The sequence below is a fragment of the Phytophthora cinnamomi genome (genome assembly GCF_018691715.1).
Source record: "Phytophthora cinnamomi strain GKB4 chromosome Unknown Contig120, whole genome shotgun sequence".
NCBI lineage: Eukaryota > Oomycota > Peronosporomycetes > Peronosporales > Peronosporaceae > Phytophthora > Phytophthora cinnamomi.
In genome coordinates this window covers 604551-631127 of record NW_027151053.1, presented here as the reverse complement: position 1 = coordinate 631127, position 26577 = coordinate 604551, and the positions used below count along the sequence as shown (strand labels likewise).

The 26577-nt window shown below is 55.9% G+C and overlaps 9 protein-coding genes across 10 annotated transcripts; 3 read left to right on the top strand and 6 right to left on the bottom strand.

Moving 5' to 3' along the window:
* Positions 1 to 1274: 1274 nt before the first annotated feature.
* On the bottom strand, positions 1275 to 3479 carry IUM83_09019 (Acetate-CoA ligase; the record flags this gene model as incomplete). Its single annotated transcript, XM_067933431.1, has 1 exon — positions 1275 to 3479. The coding sequence occupies one exon, from the start codon at positions 3477 to 3479 to the stop codon at positions 1275 to 1277; it is 2205 nt and encodes a 734-aa protein (XP_067781118.1).
* Positions 3480 to 4309: 830 nt separating this feature from the next.
* Positions 4310 to 6292, bottom strand: IUM83_09018 (acetate-CoA ligase; the record flags this gene model as incomplete). Its single annotated transcript, XM_067933430.1, has 1 exon — positions 4310 to 6292. The coding sequence occupies one exon, from the start codon at positions 6290 to 6292 to the stop codon at positions 4310 to 4312; it is 1983 nt and encodes a 660-aa protein (XP_067781117.1).
* Positions 6293 to 7872: 1580 nt separating this feature from the next.
* Positions 7873 to 9855, top strand: IUM83_09017 (Acetyl-coenzyme A synthetase; the record flags this gene model as incomplete). Its single annotated transcript, XM_067933429.1, has 1 exon — positions 7873 to 9855. The coding sequence occupies one exon, from the start codon at positions 7873 to 7875 to the stop codon at positions 9853 to 9855; it is 1983 nt and encodes a 660-aa protein (XP_067781105.1).
* A 3246-nt stretch (positions 9856 to 13101) lies between these two features.
* IUM83_09016 (putative secreted RxLR effector protein) lies at positions 13102 to 13476 on the bottom strand (the record flags this gene model as incomplete). The annotated part of the gene is made up of 1 exon (XM_067933428.1): positions 13102 to 13476. The coding sequence occupies one exon, from the start codon at positions 13474 to 13476 to the stop codon at positions 13102 to 13104; it is 375 nt and encodes a 124-aa protein (XP_067781104.1).
* Positions 13477 to 14035: 559 nt separating this feature from the next.
* Positions 14036 to 15224, top strand: IUM83_09015 (Mono-ADP-ribosyltransferase sirtuin-6-like protein; the record flags this gene model as incomplete). Of its 2 annotated transcripts, XM_067933426.1 has the most annotated exons (2): positions 14036 to 15108; positions 15203 to 15224. In XM_067933426.1, 2 exons carry the CDS (start codon positions 14036 to 14038, stop codon positions 15222 to 15224), a joined length of 1095 nt encoding a protein of 364 aa, XP_067781115.1. The 2 variants fall into 2 exon arrangements, with proteins under 2 accessions (XP_067781115.1, XP_067781116.1); XM_067933427.1 differs by lacking the exon at positions 15203 to 15224 and having other exon boundaries at positions 14036 to 15199.
* Positions 15225 to 15429: 205 nt separating this feature from the next.
* IUM83_09014 (myosin-like protein) lies at positions 15430 to 22222 on the bottom strand (the record flags this gene model as incomplete). The annotated part of the gene is made up of 2 exons (XM_067933425.1): positions 15430 to 21669; positions 21770 to 22222. The coding sequence occupies 2 exons, from the start codon at positions 22220 to 22222 to the stop codon at positions 15430 to 15432; spliced, it is 6693 nt and encodes a 2230-aa protein (XP_067781114.1).
* An 807-nt stretch (positions 22223 to 23029) lies between these two features.
* IUM83_09013 (putative thioredoxin) lies at positions 23030 to 23347 on the top strand (the record flags this gene model as incomplete). The annotated part of the gene is made up of 1 exon (XM_067933424.1): positions 23030 to 23347. The coding sequence occupies one exon, from the start codon at positions 23030 to 23032 to the stop codon at positions 23345 to 23347; it is 318 nt and encodes a 105-aa protein (XP_067781102.1).
* Positions 23348 to 24509: 1162 nt separating this feature from the next.
* Positions 24510 to 24827, bottom strand: IUM83_09012 (putative thioredoxin; the record flags this gene model as incomplete). Its single annotated transcript, XM_067933423.1, has 1 exon — positions 24510 to 24827. One exon carries the CDS (start codon positions 24825 to 24827, stop codon positions 24510 to 24512), a length of 318 nt encoding a protein of 105 aa, XP_067781112.1.
* Positions 24828 to 25358: 531 nt separating this feature from the next.
* Positions 25359 to 26540, bottom strand: IUM83_09011 (ankyrin-like protein; the record flags this gene model as incomplete). Its single annotated transcript, XM_067933422.1, has 1 exon — positions 25359 to 26540. One exon carries the CDS (start codon positions 26538 to 26540, stop codon positions 25359 to 25361), a length of 1182 nt encoding a protein of 393 aa, XP_067781103.1.
* Between the last annotated feature and the right edge of the window lie 37 nt (positions 26541 to 26577).

Genomic DNA, 26577 nt, shown 5'->3' with positions numbered 1-26577 from the left:
TGTTTTGGAGAAGCGGCCACCGCCCCAATATTTGACATCTCGGAGCTGATAGGGGGAACATGAAAACGCTAAAAGACACTTCTACGGGTATGTGAAATCCGCTGGGAGTGTCGTTCACTGACATTATTTGGCGCCTTTGCGTGGATCGTGGCGCAAAAGCATGTGCCGCTTACAAATTTGTAACAGTGATGCGTGGTTGTCGTCACCACTGTCCGCAAACGTGTTGAAAAAACATAACTTTGTTGTGAACGAAATTCTGCCACAAAAATGCATTTCGAAGAGCTGCTGCCAAGTTTTCTGCGAACGCTTATCCACTAGTTGAAATTCTTAAAGGTTGTATACTCAGGAGAGGGACAGATGCAAACGAAATCCGGTATTCAGTCAGAGACTACGCCGTCGGTGATAGACTCCCGTACCGGAATGGGGGTTGGCTTTGCGGTTGCGTTCGCTGCAGGGGTCGGCGTTGGCGTGTCCTCCTCCTCTTCCTGCTCTTCTCGCGTTTTCTTCCTCCTCTTCTTGCCGAAAAAAGTGAATCTCTCCTCGTCATCTTCGCCTTCGTCAGCTGTGGTCTCAAGGGCACGATCACCCTCATCAACAAGTTTGGCCCGGCCTTCATCGACCGCTAAGATGCGGCTAGTCGACACGATGTTGTCGATCACCTCCGTCGCAGCTCCCTTCAACGCAGACTTCTTGATGGCAAGTCCGTCGATACTCGATAGTAAAGTGGCCGCGATGGCAATTGTTAAAACGACTCGGTAGAGGCGCATTGATATGGCCTGCTGATGAATTTGTTGAGTTGGGACGGACTGTTTTGCTAGGGAGCTAAATGCCAAGTGAAATGCTAGGAAGCAAAGCAAATCGGGCTTCCTGCCTTCCTGAGGGTTGTTCCCGAGACCAGAACCATCGAGCCGGAGACTCCAGCTGACTTTGGAGCCATCACTCCGCGATTCATTGAGGCACACATACTGTACATGTATGGATTCATCGTGCTTCGGATCCTCTCGTTTCCCAACCTTGGGTGAAATTGCTGGAAAACCATCACTTGATGTGGCAACAAAACGCTTCACAAATACTACCGACCATGGCGTGTATATTGTTACATGTAGCTTTCGTTGGCGGCACGCGTTATGCCCGTCCTCGGAATCACATACTTACGTCGTTCTCAACTCCATCCCTGCATCTGGATGTCTGCCTACCTATTTGCTTCAGCCAGCGTACTTCTTGTCATGGATGTTGATAAACTCCATGGACGCCGATAAACTCTGTATCGAGGCTTACAGCGACTTTCCAACCAGAGCCGAACGCATGGCGCTGATCAACACGGGCACAACCTCCGGCTCGGCCAGCGTTGACATGTCGCCCAGAGAGTCCTCCTCGCCGTGCGAGATCTTGCGCAGCACACGACGCACGATCTTGCCACTGCGGGTCTTGGGCAGCTCCGGGACCATGACAATGATATCAGGTGCCGCGAACGCGCCGATCTTCGAGCGGACCTCCAGCACAAGCTGCTTCTCAATTTCCGGGGTAGGCTCGACACCGTCCACCAGCGTAATGTAGCAACAGATACCCTCACCCTTGATGCGGTGCGGGATGCCGATCACAGCAGCTTCAGCAACAGCGCTGTGGCCTACAAGCGTGCTCTCCAGCTCAGCCGTGCCGATACGGTGGCCGGACGTGCACAGCACGTCGTCAATACGGCCCGTGATGAAGTAGTAGCCGTCCTTGTCGCGGCGGCAGCCATCACCCGTGAAGTACAGGCCCTTGTGCGAGGCGGTGTAGACTTGCAAATAGCGGTTGTGGTCGCCGTACACCGTACGGGCCATGCCGGGCCACGGCGAACGGATGCACAACTGACCCTCGATACCATTGCCCTCGATCTCGTTACCGTTCTCATCCGTCACCACGAAGTCAATACCGAAGAACGGCTTCGAGCACGAACCAGGCTTCATGGGAATAGCACCCGGCAGACCCACGCCAATGTGGCCGCCAGTCTCCGTCTGCCAGTACGTGTCCACAATGTAACACTCGCGGTTGCCCACAACCTCGTAGTACCATTTCCATGCCTCGGGGTTGATAGGCTCACCGACACTGCCTAGCACCTTGAGGCTCGACAAGTCGTACTCGCGGATCTTATCATCGCCACGAGCCATAAGCGCACGGATTGCCGTCGGGGCCGTGTAGAACTTGGTCACCTTGTGGCGCTGCACCAAGTCCCAGTAGCGACCGTGGTCCGGGTACATCGGCGTGCTCTCGAACATCACGGTGGTGACACCGTTGGCCAGCGGGCCGTAAACGATGTAGCTGTGGCCCGTGATCCAGCCGCAGTCGGCAACACACGCGAAGACGTCGTCGTCGTGGATGTCGAACGCATACTTGGCCGTCATCATAGCATACAGCAGATATCCCGCCGTGGTGTGGGCGATACCCTTGGGCGTTCCCGTAGATCCCGACGTGTACAGAATGAACATGAGGTCCTCCGCGTTCATGAACTCGGCGGGGCAGTACGGCCGGTGAAGCAGCAGTTCAGCGTCCATGTCCACGTCAATGCTCGGGTTCATGTTCACCTCGGGGTTGTGCGTGCGCTTGAACACGAACACCTTCTTGACGAAGTCCAGGCCGTTGAGGGCGACATCGACCGTCTTCTTGAGCGGCAGCGTGCGGCCACCGCGACGGCCCTCGTCCGCGGTGAACACCCACTTGGTCTTGGCGTCCACGACACGGTCACGGAGAGCGTCAGCGGACAGACCCGCGAAGACCATGCTGTGCGCTGCACCGATACGCGTACAGGCCAGCATGACGAAGATGGTCTCCGGGATCATGGGCATGTAGAGAGCGACGGTGTCGCCCTTCTTGACGCCGGCGTGCTTCATGGCGTTGGCCACGCGGCAGGTCTCCTCCAGCAGCTCCGTGTACGAGATGTTGCGGCCCTCGCCGATCTCGTCGGCCTCCCAGATGATGGCCGTTTTGTTCGGGTGCTTCTTGACATGACGGTCGATGCAGTTGACGCTCACGTTGATCTGGCCGTTGAGGAACCAGGCCACGTCGCCCTTGGCCACGGTGCCCACGACGGTCTGGTCGAAGTCGCGGAACCAGTCGAGGTTCTCGCGGGCCAGCTCGCCCCAGAAGCTCTCCGGGTCCTCGAGCGAGCGCTTGTGCATGGCCTCATACTGCTCGAGGCTGCCGACGTGCGCCGTCTTGGCCAGCTCCGGGTTCACCGGGTACACGCCGTTGAAACTGATGCCTGCGATGTCGCCCATGGTGCTCTTCCGTTTGTGAGGGCCTGCGAGAGCGCAGCGCCGCCGCTCGCCGCGAGGCGATCGCAGCCAGCCACGCCCTTCTTTATTCGGACCTGCACATGCAAAGCCCACCTCGCAGGCCTCCTGTCTATGGCGTCCTGCGTCATCTCGCGCGGCAGTTCCAGTCGGCCGTTCCCAGCCCCAGGACGGCGCCGCCGTCGCGTCACCTCGGCCGGCGTCCATGACGTTGGGCCACCACAGCCCCACACATCGCATCAGGAGGCTGCAGCCGTTGCGTTTCAGCCTGAACAGGGCGCTGCCGTGCAAGCTCTGAACGCCCGCCAAACCTGGAACCTGGACTTTCGCGCGTATCCTCGACCATCAGATCCTGTTAAACGCTGCGGCGGCCAGGACCAGCCCCTCGAAGCTGGAGCCATGCAAACCAGCGCTCGCCGCGGCCTTGTCCAGCCGGGGAAGTGTCTCGCGCGCGTACGACAGGCCCGCGCGATAGAGCGAGGACGCGCGGGCTCGGAAGCCAAGCTCGGAACCACGTCAAACTTGCTGGCTCGGGCCCCCGTGAACCGGAGCCGCACTCATCCAATCCAGCCAGGAAGTGCGATCCTTGCCGCAAGGCGCTCCGTGCCATAGCTTACACATGCAGCATGCATTGCCATGCAATGGCGCATGAGATCGTGTTTCCTCGTCCAGCGTGGCGCTCGATGTCGGGCCGTCACGTTGAGCAGCGAGGGGCACCAATGCTGCTTGGACGCGTCAATTCCGGCTCGCTTCTGAACTTGTGCGACACGCATGACGCCCGATCTTGCAGAGACCGGGCGCAGAGTGACGCGCACTTCAACTTCAGCTTCCAGAGTGCACTTTCAGGCGCGAACTTCCGCCCTGGACCCGCAGAACCGCGAGGTGAGGCAACACGAGGCGAATGGGGCAAACGATCAATTCATTATCGAAAAAGTACGTGCACCAACTCGGTGAGGAGCGGTGCGTTGGTGACGACTACCAATACACAGACGAGCGGGGATTAAAAATTGAGGCGGGCGCGGAGCAATGCGGACACCTTAGAACGACTTGCCCACGAGCGCCGCCTTCGTGTTGGTGATCAGGATCGGCACCACCGACGGATCCGCCAGCGTCGACACGTCGCCCAGCGAGTCCTCCTCGCCGTGCGAGATCTTGCGCAGCACACGACGCATGATCTTGCCACTGCGGGTCTTCGGCAGGCCAGGAACCAGCACGATCAGGTCGGGAGACGCGAACGCGCCGATGTGCGCGCGCACCTGCTGCACCAGCTCCTTCTCGACATCCTTCGAGGGCTTCACGCCTTCGACAAGCGTCACGAAGCAGCAGATACCCTCGCCCTTGATGCGGTGCGGAATGCCGATCACAGCAGCCTCAGCGACGACGCTGTGCGCCACCAGGGTGTTCTCCACTTCGGCCGTGCCGATACGGTGTCCGGAGGTGCAAAGCACGTCGTCGATACGGCCCGTGATGAAGTAGTAGCCGTCCTTGTCGCGACGGCAACCATCGCCCGTGAAATACAGGCCCTTGTGCGTCGCCATGTACGTGAGCAGGTAACGGTTGTGGTTGCCGTACACGGTGCGTGCCATGCCCGGCCAAGGTTTGCGGATACACAGTTGACCTTCAATGTCGTTGCCCTTGATCTCATTGCCGTTCTCATCGGTGACGACAAAGTCGATTCCGAAGAACGGTTTGGTGCACGATCCAGGCTTCATGGGCGTAGCACCGGGGAGACCAACACCAATGTGTCCACCAGTCTCCGTCTGCCAGTACGTGTCGGCGATGTAGCACTGGCGGTTGCCGACAACTTCATAGTACCATTTCCACGCCTCCGGGTTGATCGGCTCACCGACGCTACCAAGGATCTTCAGGGTAGACAGGTCGTACTCCTTGATCTTGTCGTTGCCGCGAGCCATCAGCGCTCGAATAGCAGTCGGAGCGGTGTAGAACTTGGTCACCTTGTGGCGCTGGATCAGATCCCAGTAGCGGCCGTGGTCCGGGTACATCGGCGTGCTCTCGAACATCACGGTAGTGACACCATTCGCCAACGGGCCGTAGAGAATGTAGCTGTGCCCGGTGATCCACCCGGCATCTGCGACGCAGGCGTACACATCATCGTGCTGCAAGTCGAACGTGTACTTGCAGGTGATCATGGCGTACAACAGGTACCCCGCCGTGGTGTGGGCAATGCCCTTGGGTGCACCCGTGGATCCCGACGTGTACAGGATGAACATCAAATCCTCCGCGTTCATGAACTCCGCGGCGCAGTAGGGGCGGTGGCGCTTGATCTCTTCGTCCATGTCGATGTCGATCTTGGGGTTCATCTTCACCTCGGGGTTGTGCGTGCGCTTGAACACGAACACGTTCCTCACAAAGTCCAGGCCGTCCACGGCCACGTCCACGATCTGCTTGAGCGGCAGCGTGCGGCCGCCGCGCTTGCCCTCGTCGGACGTGAACACCCACTGGGTGTTGGCGTCAATGAGGCGGTCGCGCAGCGCATCGGCCGAGAAGCCGGCGAAGACCACGCTGTGCACGGCGCCGATGCGCGTGCAGGCCAGCATGACGAAGGCGATCTCCGGGATCATGGGCATGTAGATGGCCACGGTGTCGCCCTTCTTGACACCCGCGTGCTTCATGGCGTTGGCCACGCGGCAGGTCTCCTCCAGCAGCTCCGTGTAGGTGATCTCTCGGCCCTGGCCGATCTCGTCGGCCTCCCAGATGATGGCCACCTTGTCGGCGTGCTTCTTGACGTGGCGGTCGATGCAGTTGACGCTCACGTTGATCTGGCCGTTGAGGAACCAGGCCACGTCGCCCTTGTTCACGGTGCCCACGACGCTCTGGTCGAAGTCGCGGAACCAGTCGAGGTTCTCGCGGGCCAGCTCGCCCCAGAAGTTCTCCGGGTCCTCGAGCGAGCGCTTGTACATGGCCTCGTACTGCTCGAAGTTCTTGACGTGCGCCGTCTTGGCCAGCTCTTGCAGCGGCGGGTACTCTCCGTTGACGCTCACGCCGGCACTGTCGCCCATGGCTGTGGTGTGTGTGAGAGGGGGTGGGAGGCTTTGGGGCGCTGTGCGCTCGACGGGGCAAATTGAATTGTGAGGCGTGTGCGGAGCGGCGGCACGGAACTGGTGGCCCTCCTTCAGAATCTTGGGGTGACTACTTGCACCCGTTGCAGTTGCAGGTGCCACCGCGAAGAGTGATAGCAGATGTGGAGAGGGTCTGGAAAAAATAATAAACGTTGGTGACGAGATGAATGGTGTCATACTCGAGTTTAGTCATTCCTGGCTTTATTTGCATCTTTGATATATGATGAGCATGACAACGGCGATCAAATTATAGTATGGTTTTATGCAGGAAATTCGTGCGGTTCACACTGACGGCTGCCGATAAGAAGCGGGGGGCGCCAAGTTGAACTTTACGATGAACCCATCTCACTGGATTCAATAAGGACATTGCCAATACAGACTTTTACACTGATTGTGATTCAGCCACCTTGTGATAAGGACGCCCTCATAAAACACGCAGCGCCACCGCCGAAACTTGCGTTTCCAACCCGCTGTTAAAACCAAACAGCTTGGTCTCAGTATGGGCAACCGATTAAGTGCGATTGTGCCTCGCACAGTATTCGACCGACACGCAAGACACATTGCGTCGCTCTGAAAGACCGCCGAAAACAGCAAGTTGCCCTCCGCTTCAACTTGACCCTGGCCCGGCCGGCCGAGTTCCCAGGCTGGAACTCTCTTTTTGCCGGGCTTGCTAGTGCCGCCACTATTGCAATGCAAACTTCAGGGCTGAAGCAGAACACCTGCTGGTGCGCTTCAGGTTCGCTTCAGGCTCATACGGAGGTCGTCATCCTCCGCTGCGGCGGACTGAGGACGGACACGTTGAAGTTCTTGCATTGCGGCCCGCCCAGGCGGCATCGCCATCAGCACAGCCAGCCATCTGACAGCCAGCCTCCTGCTGTGATTATTTTGCGAGCCGTAGACCCACGTTGAAGCCGTTTGACTGGCGCCGTGGGGTATTCACATGAAATGCATGGTAAACCAGCACGACCAATCGACGGGATTATGACTGCCGTGCACGTCGAAGTCAAGTGCAGCTCCAGGCGGCCGACGTTCGTGCATCGGACTGCTTCCTCCGCCGCAAGGATGTTCTCGCGGTCCGCGGATGAGTGACCGAGACTGTCGGCTAGGCCAACACTGCCCAGCCAGCGTTTCACGTGATGACCCGGGCGATGGCCCCGACCAGCGGAAGTTGAAGTTGATCGGGTTTAACACTCGCCCTGGGCTGGCGGCCGGCTGGTGTACCAGCATATCGGCAGCAAGACCCCACCGAGGCCAGCTCGGTCTCCGAGTCTCGGACTGTGGGCCTCGGGCCCCAACCTGTGTGCAGCCATCTGCCCCTGCGATGCTCACGTTGAACTAAACCGTAGACGGGCACAAACGGAGACTCGGCAGAAGGAATCGTCAACGGCCGTACCTGGGTGCTCTGCTGCTCTGCTGGTGCTCGCTCAGAGCGAGCGAAATGAACGAGTCGTTCATTTCGGAATTCGCATCGGCCAGCGCAAGCGTCTCGACTTCCTTCCAACCCTCCGACCAGACCAAGCATGGGAGACAGCGCCGGCGTGAGCTTCAACGGGGTGTACCCGGTGCCCGAGGGTTTCTCCAAGACGGCCCACGTGCAGAGCATGCAGCAGTACGAGACCATGTACGCGCGCTCGCTCGAGGACCCCGAGGGCTTCTGGGGCGACATGGGCCGCCAGCACCTGGACTGGTTCCGCGACTTCGACCAGGCCGTGGTGGGCACCGTGAACAAGGGCGACACGGCCTGGTTCCTCAACGGCGAGACCAACGTGAGCGTCAACTGCATCGACCGCCACGTCAAGAAGCACCCGCACAAGACGGCCATCATCTGGGAGGCCGACGAGATCGGCCAGGGCCGAGAGATCTCGTACACGGAGCTGCTGGAGGAGACCTGCCGCATCGCCAATGCTATGAAGCACGCAGGCGTGCGGCGCGGCGACACCGTGGCCATCTACATGCCCATGATCCCGGAGATCGCCTTCGTCATGCTGGCCTGCACGCGCATCGGGGCCGTGCACAGCGTGGTCTTCGCCGGCTTCTCGGCCGATGCACTGCGCGACCGCGTGGTGGACGCGCGCTCGCAGTGGGTGTTCACGTCCGACGAGGGCAAGCGCGGCGGCCGCACGCTGCCGCTCAAGCAGATCGTGGACGTGGCCGTGGACGGCCTCGACTTTGTGAGGAACGTGTTCGTGTTCAAGCGCACGCACAACCCCGAGGTGAAGATGAACCCCAAGATCGACGTGGACATGGATCAGGAGCTGCTGCGCCACCGGCCCTACTGCCCCGCCGAGTTCATGAACTCGGAGGATTTGATGTTCATCCTGTACACGTCCGGGTCCACTGGAACGCCTAAGGGTATCGCCCACACCACGGCGGGCTATCTGCTGTACGCCATGCTGACGGCCAGATACTCGTTCGACCTGCACGACGACGACATCTTCGCGTGCGTGGCCGACGCGGGCTGGATCACCGGACACAGCTACATCATCTACGGGCCGCTGGCGAATGGTGTCACCACCGTGATGTTCGAGAGTACTCCCATGTACCCGGACCACGGTCGCTACTGGGACTTGGTGCAGCGCCACAAGGTGACCAAGTTCTACACGGCCCCGACGGCCATCCGTGCGCTGATGGCCCGCGGTAACGACAAAATTCGCGAGTATGACCTGTCCAGTCTGAAGATCCTCGGTAGTGTGGGGGAGCCGATCAACCCCGAGGCGTGGAAATGGTACTACGAGATTGTGGGCAATCGCCAATGCTACATCGCCGACACGTACTGGCAGACGGAGACTGGCGGCCACATTGGCGTGGGTCTGCCTGGAGCGACGCCGATGAAGCCTGGTTCGTGCTCGAAGCCGTTCTTCGGTATTGACTTTGTGGTGACGGACGAGCATGGCAATGAGATCAACGGCAATGACATTGAAGGTCAGCTGTGTATCCGTTCGCCGTGGCCCGGCATGGCCCGTACGGTGTACGGCGACCACAACAGGTACTTGAAGGTGTACATGTCGTCGCACAAGGGCTTGTACTTCACGGGTGATGGCTGCCGCCGCGACAAGGACGGCTACTACTTCATCACGGGCCGCATCGACGACGTGCTTTGCACGTCTGGCCACCGTATCGGCACGGCCGAAGTAGAGAGCTCGCTGGTGGCGCACAATTTGGTGGCGGAGGCCGCTGTGATCGGAATCCCGCACCGCATCAAGGGTGAGGGTATCTGCTGCTTCGTGACGCTGGTGGACGGTGTGAAGCCGAGCGTGGAGGTGCAGAAGGAGCTGGTGCAGCAGGTGCGCGCACACATTGGTGCGTTTGCGACGCCCGACTTGATCGTGCTGGTTCCTGGCCTGCCGAAGACCCGTAGTGGCAAGATCATGCGTCGTGTGCTGCGCAAGATCTCGCACGGCGAAGAGGACTCGCTGGGCGACGTGTCGACGCTGGCAGACCCGTCGGTGGTGCCGACTTTGATCAAGAACACGAAGGCGGCCCTCGTGGGCAAGTCCTTCTAAGGAGGCAGTGGCTGCGAATGTGGCGAGACGTCGGCACGGTGTGGATGTCGCCGTTTACGATCTGCATACATTTGAGTGTAGTGGCGTGTAGCATATTTTAATTGCCGTCGACACGATGTCGGCTATCTAATTACTTGAAATTGGAAGTGTGAAGTTTGTTTTCAACTTTCAGTGCTGCATGAGTGCACAGGTGAGCTGATTGAAGCTGTACTGATGAGCTAGTCGATGTGTCATGGACATGATCACTGCACCAAGCAGAAATGCATGTTCAAGTTGTATGTTTACACAACCAGCACACGTCGACCATCAAAACGTCAAATCGGCCGACACGCAACACGAACTTTGCGCAATGGATCATTGCCAATGATGGGAGTTCTTGCGGCGAGTAACTCGACAACGCGGGCAGTGCCCGCCGGGCACACGCCTCGAGGCATCACCAAAGGAGCTGAAAGACCGCCAAAACAGGATGTTGCTGTCGACTTCAACTTCAACTTACTCTGGCGGGCGGTTTAGCTTTCACTTGCTCTGCCAGTGCGACCAGCGCGATGCAAGCAAATTCACAACTGAAATTGAACCATGCTGGCGAGGACGTGACACCGTGTAACTGTATCCATTGTGTCTGCCTCGTGCTTGCCGCGCATCCGACGAAGGCAGGCTGCAGGGGTTGAGTAGCACCGTGGCGAATTCACGTGAAATGCATGCCAAGCCAGCGCATGCTGTTGTTTTCACGTCAGCCAGCGTTTCACGTGATGACCCGGTTGAAGTTGACCGAGTTTAATACACTCTTCTGATGTACATGCATCACTGGAACCTCTGAAGCAAAGTTACGTCCGTCTACCAAACAGCAAGGTACAAGTACACTACACGACAAAAAAGCTAGCGTATTACACGAAATGGTAAAGTGAAGTTGATTCAAGCAAATACGAACATGGAACAGGTACTGTGACGGTAACCGTACGCGTTGGCTACGTGGTGGCGCAGCAAAATCACCTGCGCACCACTACATGTGCATTAGATTCACAGAGACTGCCCAATTAACACCCGACAATTGTGCAAGCACAACCAGCTTGTCGATATGCTCTCACACACGCTCACCAGCACATTCAGCATTGCTGGAGTTGTTTGTCACATGATCAATCGCCACTCTCTCAACCTTGGATCATGATCTGGGTTTTTCGAAGGTGACACGATTGATGCGGCACGGAGCAATCACTGGCAAGCCCGTGTATCATCGTCGGACCGCTTCTTACCGACACTCTTTCGACCGCGCTATCACTTTTTAAAGTACACGTAGGTATGCAAAGTTTGCATGTCGGTACACCTCGGTTGCAGCGAGCCACCAGATCATCATTTGTAAGCGCTCACTGGCTGAGATTGCGATCATACCGGCTTGCAGGCAAAATTCATTGTCAGAGATACCAGCATGTTTGCAAGACCCTAGGTTCGACGCTATGGTGGAAAGAAACTCGGTTCACTCGACAGTAGGCGGCGCCAGGAACGGTGCCATCACCGAATATGTAAGCTCCGCCACTTTCTTTGGAAGTTCAACGCGAGCATCACGCTCCAGTAGGATACCCAACTTGTGCAGCAAAGCAGAAATAAAACGTGGAAATGGCAACCCACCGAGACCACTCCAACCGCAAGTGCACCAGCGACGAGTACGGCCATCGTGGGTTTGCCGATCGTTTCGAAGGTAAGAGCCTGGCGAAACGAAATCGGTCTAACCTCTCTGTTCATGAAGACGTGGATACCATCCATGCAAAGATGTAGGAGAATATCGTCAAAATGCTGTTCCACCGCCACGGTTCAGCCCCATTTTCAACTTTTACGGGGTAATCGAAGCCAGAACTGGAACACCTCCGTTTCATCAAGACGAGAAAAACCTTCGATAGGAGCAGCACACGTATCTCTGTATTCACGGTAGGTCTTCCGGTAGCTAGAAGCGAGAAAAAGTTGCACTGAGTTTGGTTGAAGCATTCAGGAATATATATCCCCCAAAAGCCAAATCTCGAGCCAGGGTTTCAAGCATTTCGTCCAGGTACTTCCATGTCTTCGTCAAATGGGTGTAAATTCACGTATCCCATCGCCGGCTTTGCGATCAAAGGTCTGCTGCTGGTAATAACCTTTTGTAATTCGCTCGGTAAAAATCTTCAACGACGGATCTTCGAAGCGTGGAAGTAGCGGGAACTCAACACACTACAATTCATCGCGTGCTTGTGTCTTCACAGCCGTCGCCAGAAGGCTTTTGGCCGCTCTGTTGGGAGCACTCATAATAACAACTAGCCCGAACGAGCGGAAGACATTTCGCATGAATCTCATCGTTCGAATCCACAAATTATTTTTCCTTCGTCCATGTTGTCTTCGACATGTGGATACTCATCGAGAAAAGAAAAAACAAAGCGTCTGCCATTTGCTTGACGAGTATTTATCGATTCCACAACTTCAGCTCTCGTTCGCGGTCCGGCAAAACAGAGGATGGTTCTCAAATGTGTCCAAATGAACGCGAAGGTATATTTCTCCGAATGCTTTGAGATACCGGTAACTCACGCATCCCCGACATCACGGATTTCTTTCTCGACGCATTGAATGAATGCGAAGAGCGGTAACAAAATGCCTAGGGCACGTCTTGCAGGCCATCTACACACGCGATACAAAATATGTCGATCCTTTCTCAGCCTCACCTGTAGGTCTTGGCCACGAGCAAGCTTCTTGATAATTACAGAGAAAGTCATGCTGCCGTCCCCAACAACCAAATCCCACAGCTTGACCTCGTCGTCTCGCACTTCCTGGCTGCGTCGGAGTTGCTCTTCACAAGTCATTTGGTTGCAAATATTGACGAGAACGTGGGTTTTCCTCTGTCTCAACTTGGCCGCGTCGAAGTGCAGAGAGAGAGAGCTTGTCAACAGGACTAAGCAGCGTCACGCACAGTTTGCCGATCATATCGTCATCCCCTTTCTCAGTGCCTCCACTTCTTCCGTGTCGTAAAGGAGCCAATCTTCGATCAGAGATATAGTTCCAACTAGTCCAGGTCGACATCATCTAGGCAAAGACTAACCTCTCTGACAGCTAGCACGAGAGCTGCAACGTCCTCATTCGGCTTGATGAAGACACCGAACTAGGATCCCACGATCACATACGCTCTTCTCTCTCCGTCTTTGTTTCGCGTACTGAAGAAATATCAATGTGAAGACTGGTGCGTCAGAAAACATCGCAATTTTAAGAAATTATGATGCCTAGTTGTGCTCCTCACAGCCCTTGCTGTTTGCGCGCGAGAGCCGCAAGTCTCCACGTGAAGAACTCGTGGTAATCCTGATACTTGTAGAAGATGATGCGGTAGATCGGGTGCGACTCAACCTGCAGCTTGTTGTAAATGTCCTCTTGGGAGTACCTCCTCTTGAAGAACCAGCGATAGAACTTCTGGTTGCGGTAGGTCGCGTCGTCCAGCATCAAGTCGAATTTCGCAGCGTTGAATTTCCTCTCTTCCTCGTCGACCTTGGCAATATCACGCGACCGCAAGCTTCGCTCAACCTCCTTGCTGTCCTGGCCACCGGCTGCTTCACCGTTCACGAATAAGCCGGCGGCAGTTGCAATCACGAGCAGGAACACGTAGGATCGACGCATACTCCGCTAGTCGTGTCAGGCGGCGGCAAAACTCTGAAATGAAAGCCAGATCTCTCTACACGCACACGCGAGCCAGACAAATCCCGCGCTTCTGTCAGCCTGACTGCCAGTGACTGGCACACTGTCATCGGCAGCAATGTCATTGAGCTGCCGGCGTCAGGCACCAAACACATCTTGGAGTAGGATCCCAGCCCCAAACAAGCAGACGACATGTATCTCCCCTATCGCCCGCACCACAAAGCAATGCATACATGTACAGCACCACGCACGCACATGCCATACATACAAACCATAATGCACTTCACACATTAGTACAGTTATGTACCCGTGTACACGAAATGTCTTGGCCAAACGTGACCTTCACGTGACCTTCAAACGGCAGAAAGTCTCCCCCCACCTCAACTTTCGACCATCGAAACGATGTCCCCCACACCAGCTGTGCTGTACCACTGCTGATGGTACACCCCATCCATCACGCTGGACTTCTACGGTAGGGTCTCCAGTGCCAAGTGCACTGTGTATTATCCGCTCCAGTGACCGCAGCAGGAGCATTGGCCCGATGCTGGCGTCCGCCCCGAAGCGCTGCCGCGCGCCCAGCAGCGACAGCGACGAGTACCTCCCGGCGGCGCACAACTACCAGCTGGCGCCCATGAAGGCGCTGCTTCGCTCGGCGCGGCGCGACTTTTACCTGCAGAGTCTCATCAAGGCGGAGGAGCAGCAGCAGCAGCAACAGGAATTAGCCTCTGTCTCGGTCAAAACGGAGGCTAATTCGGACCCGGAGCTGGACGAGAAGTGCCGCAAACTGGCGGAATTAATCGCCAACTCGAGGCATTTAGTGGCCTTCACGGGCGCGGGCATCAGCACGTCCGTGGGCATCCCGGACTACCGCGGCGAGCACGGAATTCGCACCAAAAACTTTGACAAATCCAAGCTCAAGGCCAAGAAACGGCGTAAAACGGACGATGAGAACGGTGAAGAGGGGAGTGAGGGGGACGAAAATGACGTTAAAAATGAGGCCGCCCGCATTAAAATCCCGGATTTCAACTCGCTCGTGCCGTCCACGACCCACATGGCGCTCTACGAGCTGCACCGCCTCGGGTACTTGAAGCACGTGGTGTCCCAAAACGTCGACAACTTGCACCTAAAAAGCGGCGTGCCGGCCAGCGCGCTCACTGAGGTGCACGGCAATGCCACGCAGGCCAAGTGCGAGACATGCGAGAAGATTTACACCAAGGACTTCCCGTGGACGGGGCTGTGCGACGACCCGGAGTGTGTGAGCACCAAACGGTCGGTGGAGCAGAGGCTCAGAGCACGCACAAGACACGGCAACGGCAGGTTGAAACGGAACGTGGTGGGGTTTGACGAGCCCCTCGGGGACATTGATTTGGCTATTGACGAGTGTGAAGCTGCGGACGTAGCTCTGGTGCTCGGCACCTCACTGCGCGTGGAACCCTTTTCGGAGATGGCGGGCGATTACGCTGGATCGTTGTGCATTGTTAACTTGCAGCCGACTACGACCAAACTGGACCGCCGCGCGGAGGAAACGGGCGTGCGGTTCTTTGAGAAGACGGACGTGGTGATGGAGAAGACCATGCAGTTTTTGATGAAGGACCCTGCGTATCGCGTCCCCAAGTGGGCGGGTGAACACCCGACCTCAGTGTTTGTCCCCGAGCATGAGAGCTCGAATCTCGTGAACGTGCTGGCTGGGCGGATTCTATCATGACAGCCTGCAGGGGGCTAGTGGTTGAGGCCTTTCCTCCCTGCAGTATGAAGGTGAAGGAAACCTCGAAGCTGTTCTGGGCTGTTAATTTATATCGCGAGTTTTCACTTCTTCCCCTACCATGATGACTGTACCGGTAGCACCAGCGCAGGCATCTGCGAAGAAGCACGAAAAAGAAATGAATATATCGACATTCTATGCGTTAAAACATTCTGCATACCATACCAAACTATCTAAGACTCGTTCATGAGTGCCGTGATTTCCTTGTAGTCGGCGATGAGTGCATCCAGTTCTTCCGAGTACTTGGTTGTGACGACGATGTCCTCCATGGGGGCGGCCATGTCGGACGCCTTCTTCAGGCTAATCTTGTACTGCGGGTACGCGCCACTGCAGTACGCAATGTCGGTGTATTCGCAGAAAGCGATCATGGTGCCGTCCCGGCTGAGGAAGTGCATGCCGTAGCCATTGACAGCGATCACGAAGTAGTTCGGCAGCTCGATACCCAGACAGTAGTTCACGCCGTTGCCAGAGCCGTCGCGTTTCGAGCCGCGATTCACCAGCTTCGAAGGGAAGAAGCAGGCACCGTACAACCGGTGGCGCGTCACCTCTTCGATGTAAATGCGCTGCAGTTCGCTCACTGGGAATAGCGCATCTTGCTCGTCCAGAAGGTTGTCCGTGATCATATCCAGTACAAGCTCGGCCCACTCTTCTTCGTCATGCGCCGGACGCCACTCCTGCGGGAGGTAGTCCAATACACCCATCTCGATAACTTCCTCCACAGACAGCGGTGGAACCTCTTCGCAGTCAACGGCGATAGCTAGCGCAGTAAGTCGGAGCAGTGCTTCCTCTTCCAATACAGGCAGGTTGCCCTTCACGATTTCGTCCTGCACCTGGATATACACGAGGCGGTCGTACATTTCGTCCGTGTACTGCAACATGTAAACGGGGTTCAGACGGATCTTGAGCACGAACCGCACGTCACGTCCGCGGATAAGCTCCTTTTCGAAGATATCACCAAGAAACATGTCTGCGTTCAGGAAGGAAGGAGCCGCAATGAACTTGTGGAAATAACTGGACGGGGACGACGAAGAAGTCGTAGATGACGTTGACGTACTAACAGTGAGTACTGGAGGGGGCGGGATCTCTTTTATACCGCCATTCTCGTTGCCATCCGCCGTTGGGTCGTTGCCGTCGTTGTTAGCCGACACGAAAGAGCTGCCAGACGTCGTTGCAGCCGAGCCCGATTGTCCATTCTTACCCATAACCACGCGCTCGGTCATCGACGTCAAGCCTAAGAAATTGACGACGTGGTCTTCCAAACCGAGGAAATTCGAGCAAATTTCAACAAGCTGGGACACTGTAAGCTCTGGCGTGATGGGGAAGGCGTCTGCCAAAGGAGTGCCGTCCAGCAGCTCAATCGTGGCAAGGAATGGAGGTCGTGCTTCGTAGCCTCGGATTTCATCGATACTGGGAATAAAGCCCGTTGCTCCGTTTTCCAGCAAATTCTCCAGTTTCTTGAGCGAGTAGGCCGCAAAGTTGCGCACGAGCCGCCAAAAGCTGTTGGACTCAGCAACTTGAGCCTTGAGGAACATGATCACATATCTCTGGAGAGCTACCGATGGTGGGAAGGATGTAGCACACATCGCAAACAAAGACCAACCTCGAATACTGCTGTCTCTCTTCGGGTTCTTCGTGAGCTGCTTCATGAGCTGTAGGTAGATTTCGTCCACAAGAGACGGCTTCATCAAACCGATCTGAAGAATATACTGCGCTAACATCTCGCGATAGAAAACAATGCGGTCTCGCATATACCCCAGAATACACCGGTTGATGGAGAGCGCCATTTGCCCGGCGGATGCTGAAGAAGCGAGAGATGACACTTCGTCCGGACTGTCATCCAGCACGGAAAGGCTTTGCGAGATGGCACGGCTCTCCCAACACAACTTCTTGGCCAGTGCCCGCTCTGACTGAGCATTAAACCCACGCAGGTTTTCGAAATGATTGAATGCTAGTGCATCTTTTTCGACTCCTTGCTTCGACTTCTTATCACTCGAATTTTCCGCGCCGTCATCCTCACCCATTCCTGGCCACTCCGTCGTATCACAACGTGGTCGCTCGCCTTCATAAAAGCTAGGTTGACTGCTGCTGTCGCTATCGTTGCGAGTGAGCGTACCAGGCCCACGTAGTCGGTCACCAGAAATGACAGACCTCCTTCGTGCCGTCACCATTTTGTCTTCAGCTTTCATCAGAAGTCGCTCATGGACGCCAGCCTCCCTTGCCGCCTGAATGCTAAGCTCCAATGCACCTACTGATGACGCGTCGGTCGGTAGAGCAAGAGTAGCCTCCAGGCGGGCAGCAGCCGCTATTCGAGATTCCAAACTCCGTCGTAAATTTCCTGCTGTAAGAAGAACTTTTTCGCGCTCTGCTTCATCGTATACCACTTCGCTTTCAGAGTTTGACGGAGAAGAAAACTCTTCGATCTCGGTAGATAAGAGCTGCACCGCATCCTCACGGATCTCGGCATTTTCCTCCACTCGACGAGTCAAAAAGTGTATAGCGGCATGTAAGCCGTCCATGATAGCACTGGGATCTGAAGCATCTTCGCCATTAGCGCCATTTCGAAGTTTTGAGTAGCGGTCGAATAGATCGCCAAACAGCGGCGAGCAAAACCCTATGCTAATGGACTGTCCGAGCTCTTGTTCGACGACCTTCGGGTCGTCCGTGTCAAGGGCCTGGCTTAAAGCATTTTCGACGCTAGTCACTTGCTGAAGTCGGGCCGCCTTAGCTTCCAGCACCCCTACCAACTCAGAGGGGACTGACGAACGCAGCTCGTCCAGATCACTGACGCGCTGGGCCTCCCAAATCTGCAAAAATAGTTTAATCGGTGCTGGCTCTGGGACTTTCTTCTCTTTCTTCACTTTCTTCACAGGGGACTTCGGCTTGGGTGATGGTGGCTTCACAGCTGCAACCGGGGCGGGGGGAGGAGGGCTATCCCCAGATTCAGCAGCGGCGAGCAACTTCTCGCGCTCTCTCTCAGCATTTTTAAGATTAAAATCCCATTTCGCCAGACCAACACCAACAGCAGCCTCGATCGCTTCAGTCAGTAACTCGATATCTTGAGACAGCTTGGCCACCGCTAGGAATTTTACCATTTGCTTGCGCTCAGAATGTGTGCTCGCGGGAACGGTTTGTGCTGCCAGCGCACGTTCAGCTTCCACTGTCCGCGGATCGCCTTCGGGAACACCAAGGACTTTCAGTCGGACCAATACTCTCTCCACCGCAATAAAGTTTTCATCGTCCAGAGCTTTCTGGAGAGCTGCCTCTAAGTTTGTGGTGTTAATAGAACCAGACGCAGTTGGAGCAACAGCGTCTTCTTCAATAACTTCCTCTACTTGTTCCTCCTCGTCCTCTTCGTCGTCCTCCTCGTCATCATTATCAAACGAAGAAAGGTCAGCAGGAATCGTGCCGAGTGTATCCACAAGTGTTGGCAGTTTAGCTTCAACACCCAAACTAATGGCTTTAGTTGCAGGTGCCAGCAACTTCTTCAAAATAGCAGTGTCATCATCATCTTCCCCGATAGTGGATAGAGCATGTGTCACAGACTCCACAGCACTTTTCTCCTCTAAAGCACGAATGATCATCATGGTAGCAAGCTTCCTTTCCAAAGACTCTACTGAAGGCTCCTCCAGCGTCGCCAACGATCCCATGAGTGCTTCTGGGTCGTTGGCAATCATCGAAGCACGAAGTTTCTTGTTAACCGCTGCAATCTTCTCCGTTTTCTGCTTTTGAAGAGCAACAATGCTTTTGCTTTTTCTCCGCAAGTGGTCGACGGCTAGCCATGGAGAACTCTTTTCGGCGACACGCACAGCATACTCGATCAAGGCAGGGTGGCCGATTCTGGTCGCATCAGCAATGATGGAATTGACGTATTCTTCCTCATCAAGGCGTGCGATCAGCTGCCGACCTTCGTTCAACACGCGAATATCCTCCGACGCGCGCTTTCCTAAAATTTGTGTACAGTTTGCAAGGTGTTGGATAATATCGTTCTGGTCACGCTGCGCCATAGCTTCACGTAAGCCCCGAATCACATACAACAAGCGGGCAGATTTCTTTCGGAAACCGCCACGAAGCATATTACGCTGGATCATGGTCGCGCAGGCATTGAGGTACAAGAAGCGTGCTTTCTCCAGCTTTTTCCACTGATGGCTCGTCAAATACACTTTCGTTTTTCCAACCACAAACTTCTCTTCTTCCAATACACCGATAGCAGACAGCGAACGTAGTAGTGACTCTAGCGTTCCACGATGACCACATACATTTTTGTAGCGCCGGAAAAAGTGACCGTACGTCAAGTGTACAGTGAAGATAGATCGGCTTGCTTGCATCAGCTCTACCAAGTGGTTATCACGGATTTGCTTCATCACGTAGGCCGAGTCGAATACGCCTTCTTCAAGCTCTTCGTTCGGCTTAATACACACCAGGAAGTTCTTCCCTGTGTGATTCAACGCATGGAGCAAGGCATCAGCTTGGTTGAAAACATCTGTTGCTGCGCTATCACCGGAAGATTTTGATTCCTTGGCGGAGCTCATCGAGTTTCGGAACTTTGATGATGTACTTCTGCGAGCTGCCTGTTTTGCAGCCTTTTCACTGGATGCCGCTGCCATTTGGGCCGCCCCGACGGCATGCAAAACAGCATTCTTGGACGACTGCATGATAGCCGCACATGTTGAAGAAATGCTCAGCGAATTCTTCGACGAAAGCCCCTTGCCGTTGTATGTCACCTTGCCACAGTGATGCTGAACGATGAACAGTAGTCTCCAGTCCTTTGACGGCGCTAGGTATTCATTTGTTGTATCGGCACCCATGTTGGGCCGTGATAGCCCACCTACGGCCTCGTTACCTGAGAACAGTTTATTCACGAAATCCTCGTCGTTGGGAGAGCGAACCTTCCCGTTTTCAGTCAAAAGATCGAAGATGCCGAAGGGTTTGTCCTCGAACAACTGTAGACACTTTTCCTGCTCGCTAGTAATGTCCACATTGGAATGGACGGTCAGGCGGTTCTCCACTTGTTGCGACTCATCTTCGAGATCTGAAAAGTTGATCGCTAATGTGTTTTGCACGTAAAAGTGATGAACCTTTTCACTCCAGTAGTTGAAGCAGAGCTGGTCAAAGCTGTTCTGCGATGGGTCCAAGTTCTCAAAACCAACCATGTCCAGCACGTGGACGCCCTGCGAATTGATTACAATGTTCGATTTCTCGTAGCGGTCGAAAATACCACCCAAAATGCCGTTCAGCGTCTCCACGAGGAAGTTGAAGAGCGATTCGTACAAACTTCGAATAAAGGTGTCCCTTGCCTTGCGTGCTTGGTGCACGGTCACCACTTTCAGTGACGACACTGTCTTGCCGCCATCCTTAGAGAAAAACTGGCGGGTGCGGAAGTAATTGTCAAGCACGACAGGTTCAACCTCAAGAAGTTTAGCCGCAAGCAGGATCTGAGCAGGGTCCTTCAATGCGCACGATTGAGCATCACTGACAGTGGTAGAGTTCGCACCACTAACAGACTTGCCGCCTTCAGGATCTTGAATGAAGTCCACATTTCCTAAATGCAATAATGCTGCCACAATGCGCACAATTTCCACACGCTGGTTCTTTCGGATCCGCAAAGCCGAGAAGCTGGACATCAGGTCTCGGTAGTCGCGAGCATCGAGGGCAAGATTTGTAAGATCTGGGTTTGCTTGTTTCAGCAGGACGAATTCATCCACGCCCTTGTTCATTTCGAGTGAATCACGGAGAGTAGGGTCATGCTGCACGCCTGCAAGAACCTGGTAGAATACTTGGAAGTTCCGCTCATGACTCCGACAGTCAATCACGCGAGATTTCTCGAAATAATGTGTCGTAAATCCACCTCCAATAACGTGGCCATGTTTACTGAACTCCACTGAAATCATCTTTGCGAAGCGAGAAGAGTTTGGATTCTGGGGAGTAGCTGCGTTTCCGAACGCCTCCAGGATCGTGAACGCGTGCAGAATCTGTTGGCCAATGGGGTGCAGCACACCCGAATCACCCTCCGAATCATGTCGAGGCGCGGCGCCGTCTCCGATTTCGCACAAATACTGGACAATCAGCTTGGCCGCCTCGGATTTGCCCGAGCCCATGCCGCCGAGCAGAATCACGGCCTGGTCCTCGCCCGCATCCTGCATGCACCTCAGCGCGTTCTGCGCGAGCGCGAACACGTGCGGCGGCGCGTCGTTCACTGTGTCCTTCTCGTAGAACGGCGTCTGCTCCCTGCTCTTGTTGTACGCCTGCATATGGTCGGGCGTGTAGATCGGCAGCGGCGTGACCGGGTTCACCCCAACCAGCACGCGATCCACCCACGTGTACACCTGCTCCATGCGATACCTGGCGCGTAGCGTGTAGAGCGCCACATTCTCCAACTGCTCCGACGTAAAAATCTCCGTGCGTCCTGTATCGCCCTGTAAAATAAAAATAAAAAACAATCCAAAAAATAAATTACCAAAAAAACAAATTACAAACTATGAAAGAACCCCGACCGCAACATCAAAGGTCTCTCACATTTGTTGCCATGAGCGGCACATTGCTGAGGTCGTGCAGCTCTAGCGGCAGCAGCTGCTTGGGGTGATGACACGTCGGCAGCTTGACCAATGGGCGCCCGCGGATGGCGCGCTCCTCGCCGTCCTCCGTGTGCACCACCGTCACGTGCTGCTCCTGCTCCGACTCCTCGTCGAAGAGGAAGCCCGTGCGCACCACCACGGCGGACGTGCACACGCCGCTCTCGTCGCTCACCCACACGAAGTCGCCCTCTTCGATGGGCGCGGGGCCCGTGGAGGAGGACGACGTGGTGCTGGCGGGGGCAGGCGGCGCCGTCTTCTTGACGCTGGGGCGCGGGGCCTGGCGCGCCGGCTGCGGAGACGCCTGGGCCGCCGCGTACTCGTCGCTGCTGAGGCGCTGGCTGCCGGGCCGCGCCGGGCCGTTGCTGCGGTAGCTGCGGCGCGGTTCCGCGCTCATGGAGCCCCCGTCACTGAGTGCTGCGCTGCGGAGCTCTTGCGCTTTGTCCGGGGAGTGAGTGTCGCCTCGTTGAAGCACGCGATTGGCAGAAAAGGATGAGGTATAAGGTTTGAGGAGGCGCCGGGACAAGATAAGATTTGACGTTCACATGGCTACAGCGAGTAACACGTCGCAGCTTGCTGAGCCAGAGAACATCCCCCATGCTGCCGCGAATGTGGCTGTAACAACCCCGCTGTTCGAACATGGATACAAACACCAACTGACTCAGGCTGACTGTGAACTGAACCCGTGATGTGAAGCAAACAGATCAACAAGTTGAACATATCTCGTCGTCGCAAGCGCGGCATTAGGTATGCCTATCACAATAGTAGCGTTGCATTGCACCGATCCATCCACCCTTGTCCTGCCCTCCATTTTTCCTCTGCGGTATTGATGGCACGCAGCGAAAAGTGCTGCGTTGTGTGGTGCCGACCCAGTCGGAGGTTGCACTTGGGTCGCTGCGATACGTGCCGGTCAATGGTCATCTCGGCGATTGCGCCGACGCCGCGGATTCGCCTAAATTTTGGATCATTTTTTCAGCGAATGGGCAGCCGCAGCGGACGTGCAGGCAGCCAATGGCGGAGCGACCCCGTCTTCGCTCTTTGTCCTACCTGCCCCCATGTCTGACGTGGCCACCCAAACTGAAGCAGCAGAGCTCGACGGACGCCAGTCGCCACGTACTTCAGAATTGCATTTGCAAGCAAGAGCCCAAGCGAGTCCCAAGCGACCAAAGCACATCACTCCACACTACTCCACTACTAGCAGAGCATGCCGATCGAGATCCAGACCCCCGAGGAGTTCAACGCTGCCATCGGCGAGAAGCAGCTGACGGTGGTGCAGTTCTCTGCGCCGTGGTGCGGCGGCTGCAAGATGGTGGCCCCCAAGGTGAATAAGCTGATGGAGAGCGAGTTCTCTGGCGTCAAGTTCCTCAAGGTGAGCGCGGAGGAGCTGGAGGACTTCTGCGAGGAGATCGACGTGGACAGCTTCCCGACGTTCCGCGTGTACAAGAACGGCGAGGTGGCCGCGTCGTACGTGAGCTCCAAGTTCGAGAAGGTGGAGGCGTTCATCCGCGAGAACGTCAACTAAGCGGCGGCTTCTGTTAGCTATCTGCCACTGGTGCTAGCTGCCACTGGTGGTGGCTGAGTCGTGACTGAGTCCGACGATACGCGCGTGGCCGTTTGCGCGTGCGTGCTGCACTTCGCTTGCTGTCGCCATGAAGACGGTTGGAGCGCAGCAGCGTGTGTGCGTGCAACGGATCGAGCGTGTCCTTGGCACCCCGTTTTGACGATGAAGAGGCAAGAGCACCTAAAGTATTGAAATATAAAGCCTTTGCACGATAATGAAAAGACGAGTTTAACTGAAGTGACATATCCAGACACCGATGTTCCTGCGTTAGTGAGTGTACTCGGGGTCACTACATCCAGCCGCCTCCATGAATTTGCTATTGCAATAATGTTCTCGTAGAGTGAAAGATTAAAGTAGCGTTGGTGCCTTCAGTAATCTATATTCCGGAGTTATAGCGCGAGGAACGAGCTCCCTGTTACGCAGTTTAAAGTTGACACGGAAATAGAGGTTATCCTGGAAAAACTCTAAGACGAGTCATTTTCCTCACATAATGAAGGCTTTGTGTCTACCTAACTTGTTTCGTTGACGTGGAGTATGAAGCTCAGTTTGCTTCTATTGCACTGAGTTCTCTTTGGGCCAGAGGCATATACATCTCGTCTTTGTTCTTATCCCCGTCATTTCGAAATAACAAAAGTTGTTCAAGATCTACGAAGACGCGCCTTGATACCTTACTAAACCTGTCGTGGTTATTAGTTTTTCGAGATACCTAGGCTCATCGTAAAAAGGATGGCGATAGACAAGTCCACGATGCCGCACAGTGTCTTCAATTACGAACTAAGCCGTGGTAACACCTCGTATGGAAAGAACAGCAACATTAAAGGCTGATCAACAACCTCCTCGAAAACTACCTTCATTATCGTGCAAAGGCTTTATATTTCAATACATTAGGTGCTCTTGCCTTTTCATCGTCAAAACCGGGTGCCAAGGACACGCTCGATCCGTTGCACGCACACACGCTGCTGCGCTCCAACCGTCTTCATGGCGACAGCAAGCGAAGTGCAGCACGCACGCGCAAACGGCCACGTGCGTATCCTCGGACTCAGTCACGACTCAGCCACCACCAGTGGCAGCTAGCACCAGTGGCAGCTAGCACCAGTGGCAGCTAGCTAACAGAAGCCGCCGCTTAGTTGACGTTCTCGCGGATGAACGCCTCCACCTTCTCGAACTTGGAGCTCACGTACGACGCGGCCACCTCGCCGTTCTTGTACACGCGGAACGTCGGGAAGCTGTCCACGTCGATCTCCTCGCAGAAGTCCTCCAGCTCCTCCGCGCTCACCTTGAGGAACTTGACGCCAGAGAACTCGCTCTCCATCAGCTTATTCACCTTGGGGGCCACCATCTTGCAGCCGCCGCACCACGGCGCAGAGAATTGCACCACCGTCAGCTGCTTCTCGCCGATGGCGGCGTTGAACTCCTCGGGGGTCTGGATCTCGATCGGCATGCTCTGCTAGTAGTGGAGTAGTGTGGAGTGATGTGCTTTGGTCGCTTGGGACTCGCTTGGGCTCTTGCTTGCAAATGCAATTCTGAAGTACGTGGCGACTGGTGTCCGTCGAGCTCTGCTGCTTCAGTTTGGGTGGCCACGTCAGACATGGGGGCAGGTAGGACAAAGAGCGAAGACGGGGTCGCTCCGCCATTGGCTGCCTGCACGTCCGCTGCGGCTGCCCATTCGCTGAAAAAATGATCCAAAATTTAGACGAATCCGCGGCGTCGGCGCAATCGCCGAGATGACCATTGACCGGCACGTATCGCAGCGACCCAAGTGCAACCTTCGACTGGGTCGGCACCGCACAACGCAGCACTTTTCGCTGCGTGCCATCAATACCGCAGAGGGAAAATGGAGGGCAGGACAAGGGTGGATGGGTCGGTGCAATGCAACGCTGCTTTTGTGATAGGCCTACTTAATGTGCAGTTGCCATGCTTGCGACGACGAGAAATACTTTCAACTTGTTGATACTTTGCGGTGTTCCTAGCTTCAAGGGGCTGCGGCACCGTGACCAGCTTGGAGGATGGCCACGAGGTCGTGAAACCCCTTCTGCGCTGCCACTTTGGCCGGCGTGAGGCCATCCTTGTCGGTAGCTTCCATCGCAGCGCCGTGTTGGAGCATCAGCAGCACGCATTCGACGCGGTGCCATTCGACTGCGCAGTGCAGCGGCGATCGGCGGATAGACGCAATGTTTGGGTTTCCGCCGAAGCGCAGCAACACTTGCAGGACGTCAACGTGGCCGTTCGCAGCGGCGTAGTAGAGCGCAGTGCAGCCGTCGATATCCACGAAGTTGACGTCCACGAGCTTCTTCTCCAGCAGCGCTTGCACGAAGTCGGCCTTGCCCTCCACAGCTGCGTAGTGGAACGGGTGTCGTGCCATGACCTTGTCCACCTGCTCCTGTCCGTTTGGATGCAGCGACACGTCGTGCTGGACGAGCAGCTCCAGCATCTCCACGGACCCGTTGCCCGCCGCCTCGTGCCACACCGTGACGCCCATCTTGTCCACGACGTACTTGTTCGCCCCATTGCGCAGCATAAAGTCCACCACGGCCGTAAACCCTCCAGCCACCGCTTCATGGAGCGGCGCATGGTTGGTGCGGTTGCTCAGGTTCACATCTGCCTGCGCCTCTTGCGCCAGAAACCTCAGCATGTCCTCGTGTCCGTCCTGACAGGCAATGTACACCGCCGTGACCCCCATCTCGTTCTGCTCGTCCACGTTGGCGCCCGCCTCCTTCACGAGGTAGCGCGCCAGCTCCACGTAGTTGCCCTTCACGGCGTACATGAGCGGCGTGCGTCCTCTCGTGGTGTGGCAGTCCACCAGCAGTCCGAAGTCCACGAGCAGCCGACAGACCTCCAGGTGCCCGTTGATTGCAGCCTCGTGCAGCGGCGTGCGCGCGTATTTCCTGCGTCCGCCGCCTAGATGCACCTCCCCAGCGCCGAGCTGCAGCAGCGTCCGCACCATTTCACAGTGGCCTTCGCTGGCCGCCAGGTGCAGCGCCGTCGAGCCATTGTGGTCCTGCGTGAGCTGCAAGAATTCCTGCTGCGACTCGAGCTCCGACTCCTCCAGCAGCGCCGCCAACGCGCTGCAATCGCCGGCCTTGGCGTGGTGCAGCAGCTGACTGCCGCGGTCCAGCCGCTTGTTGTCCTTCCACTTGGAGCGGCGCCGTCCCATACGTTAACTGAGCTCCTCGCGCGTGATTGGGTAATCG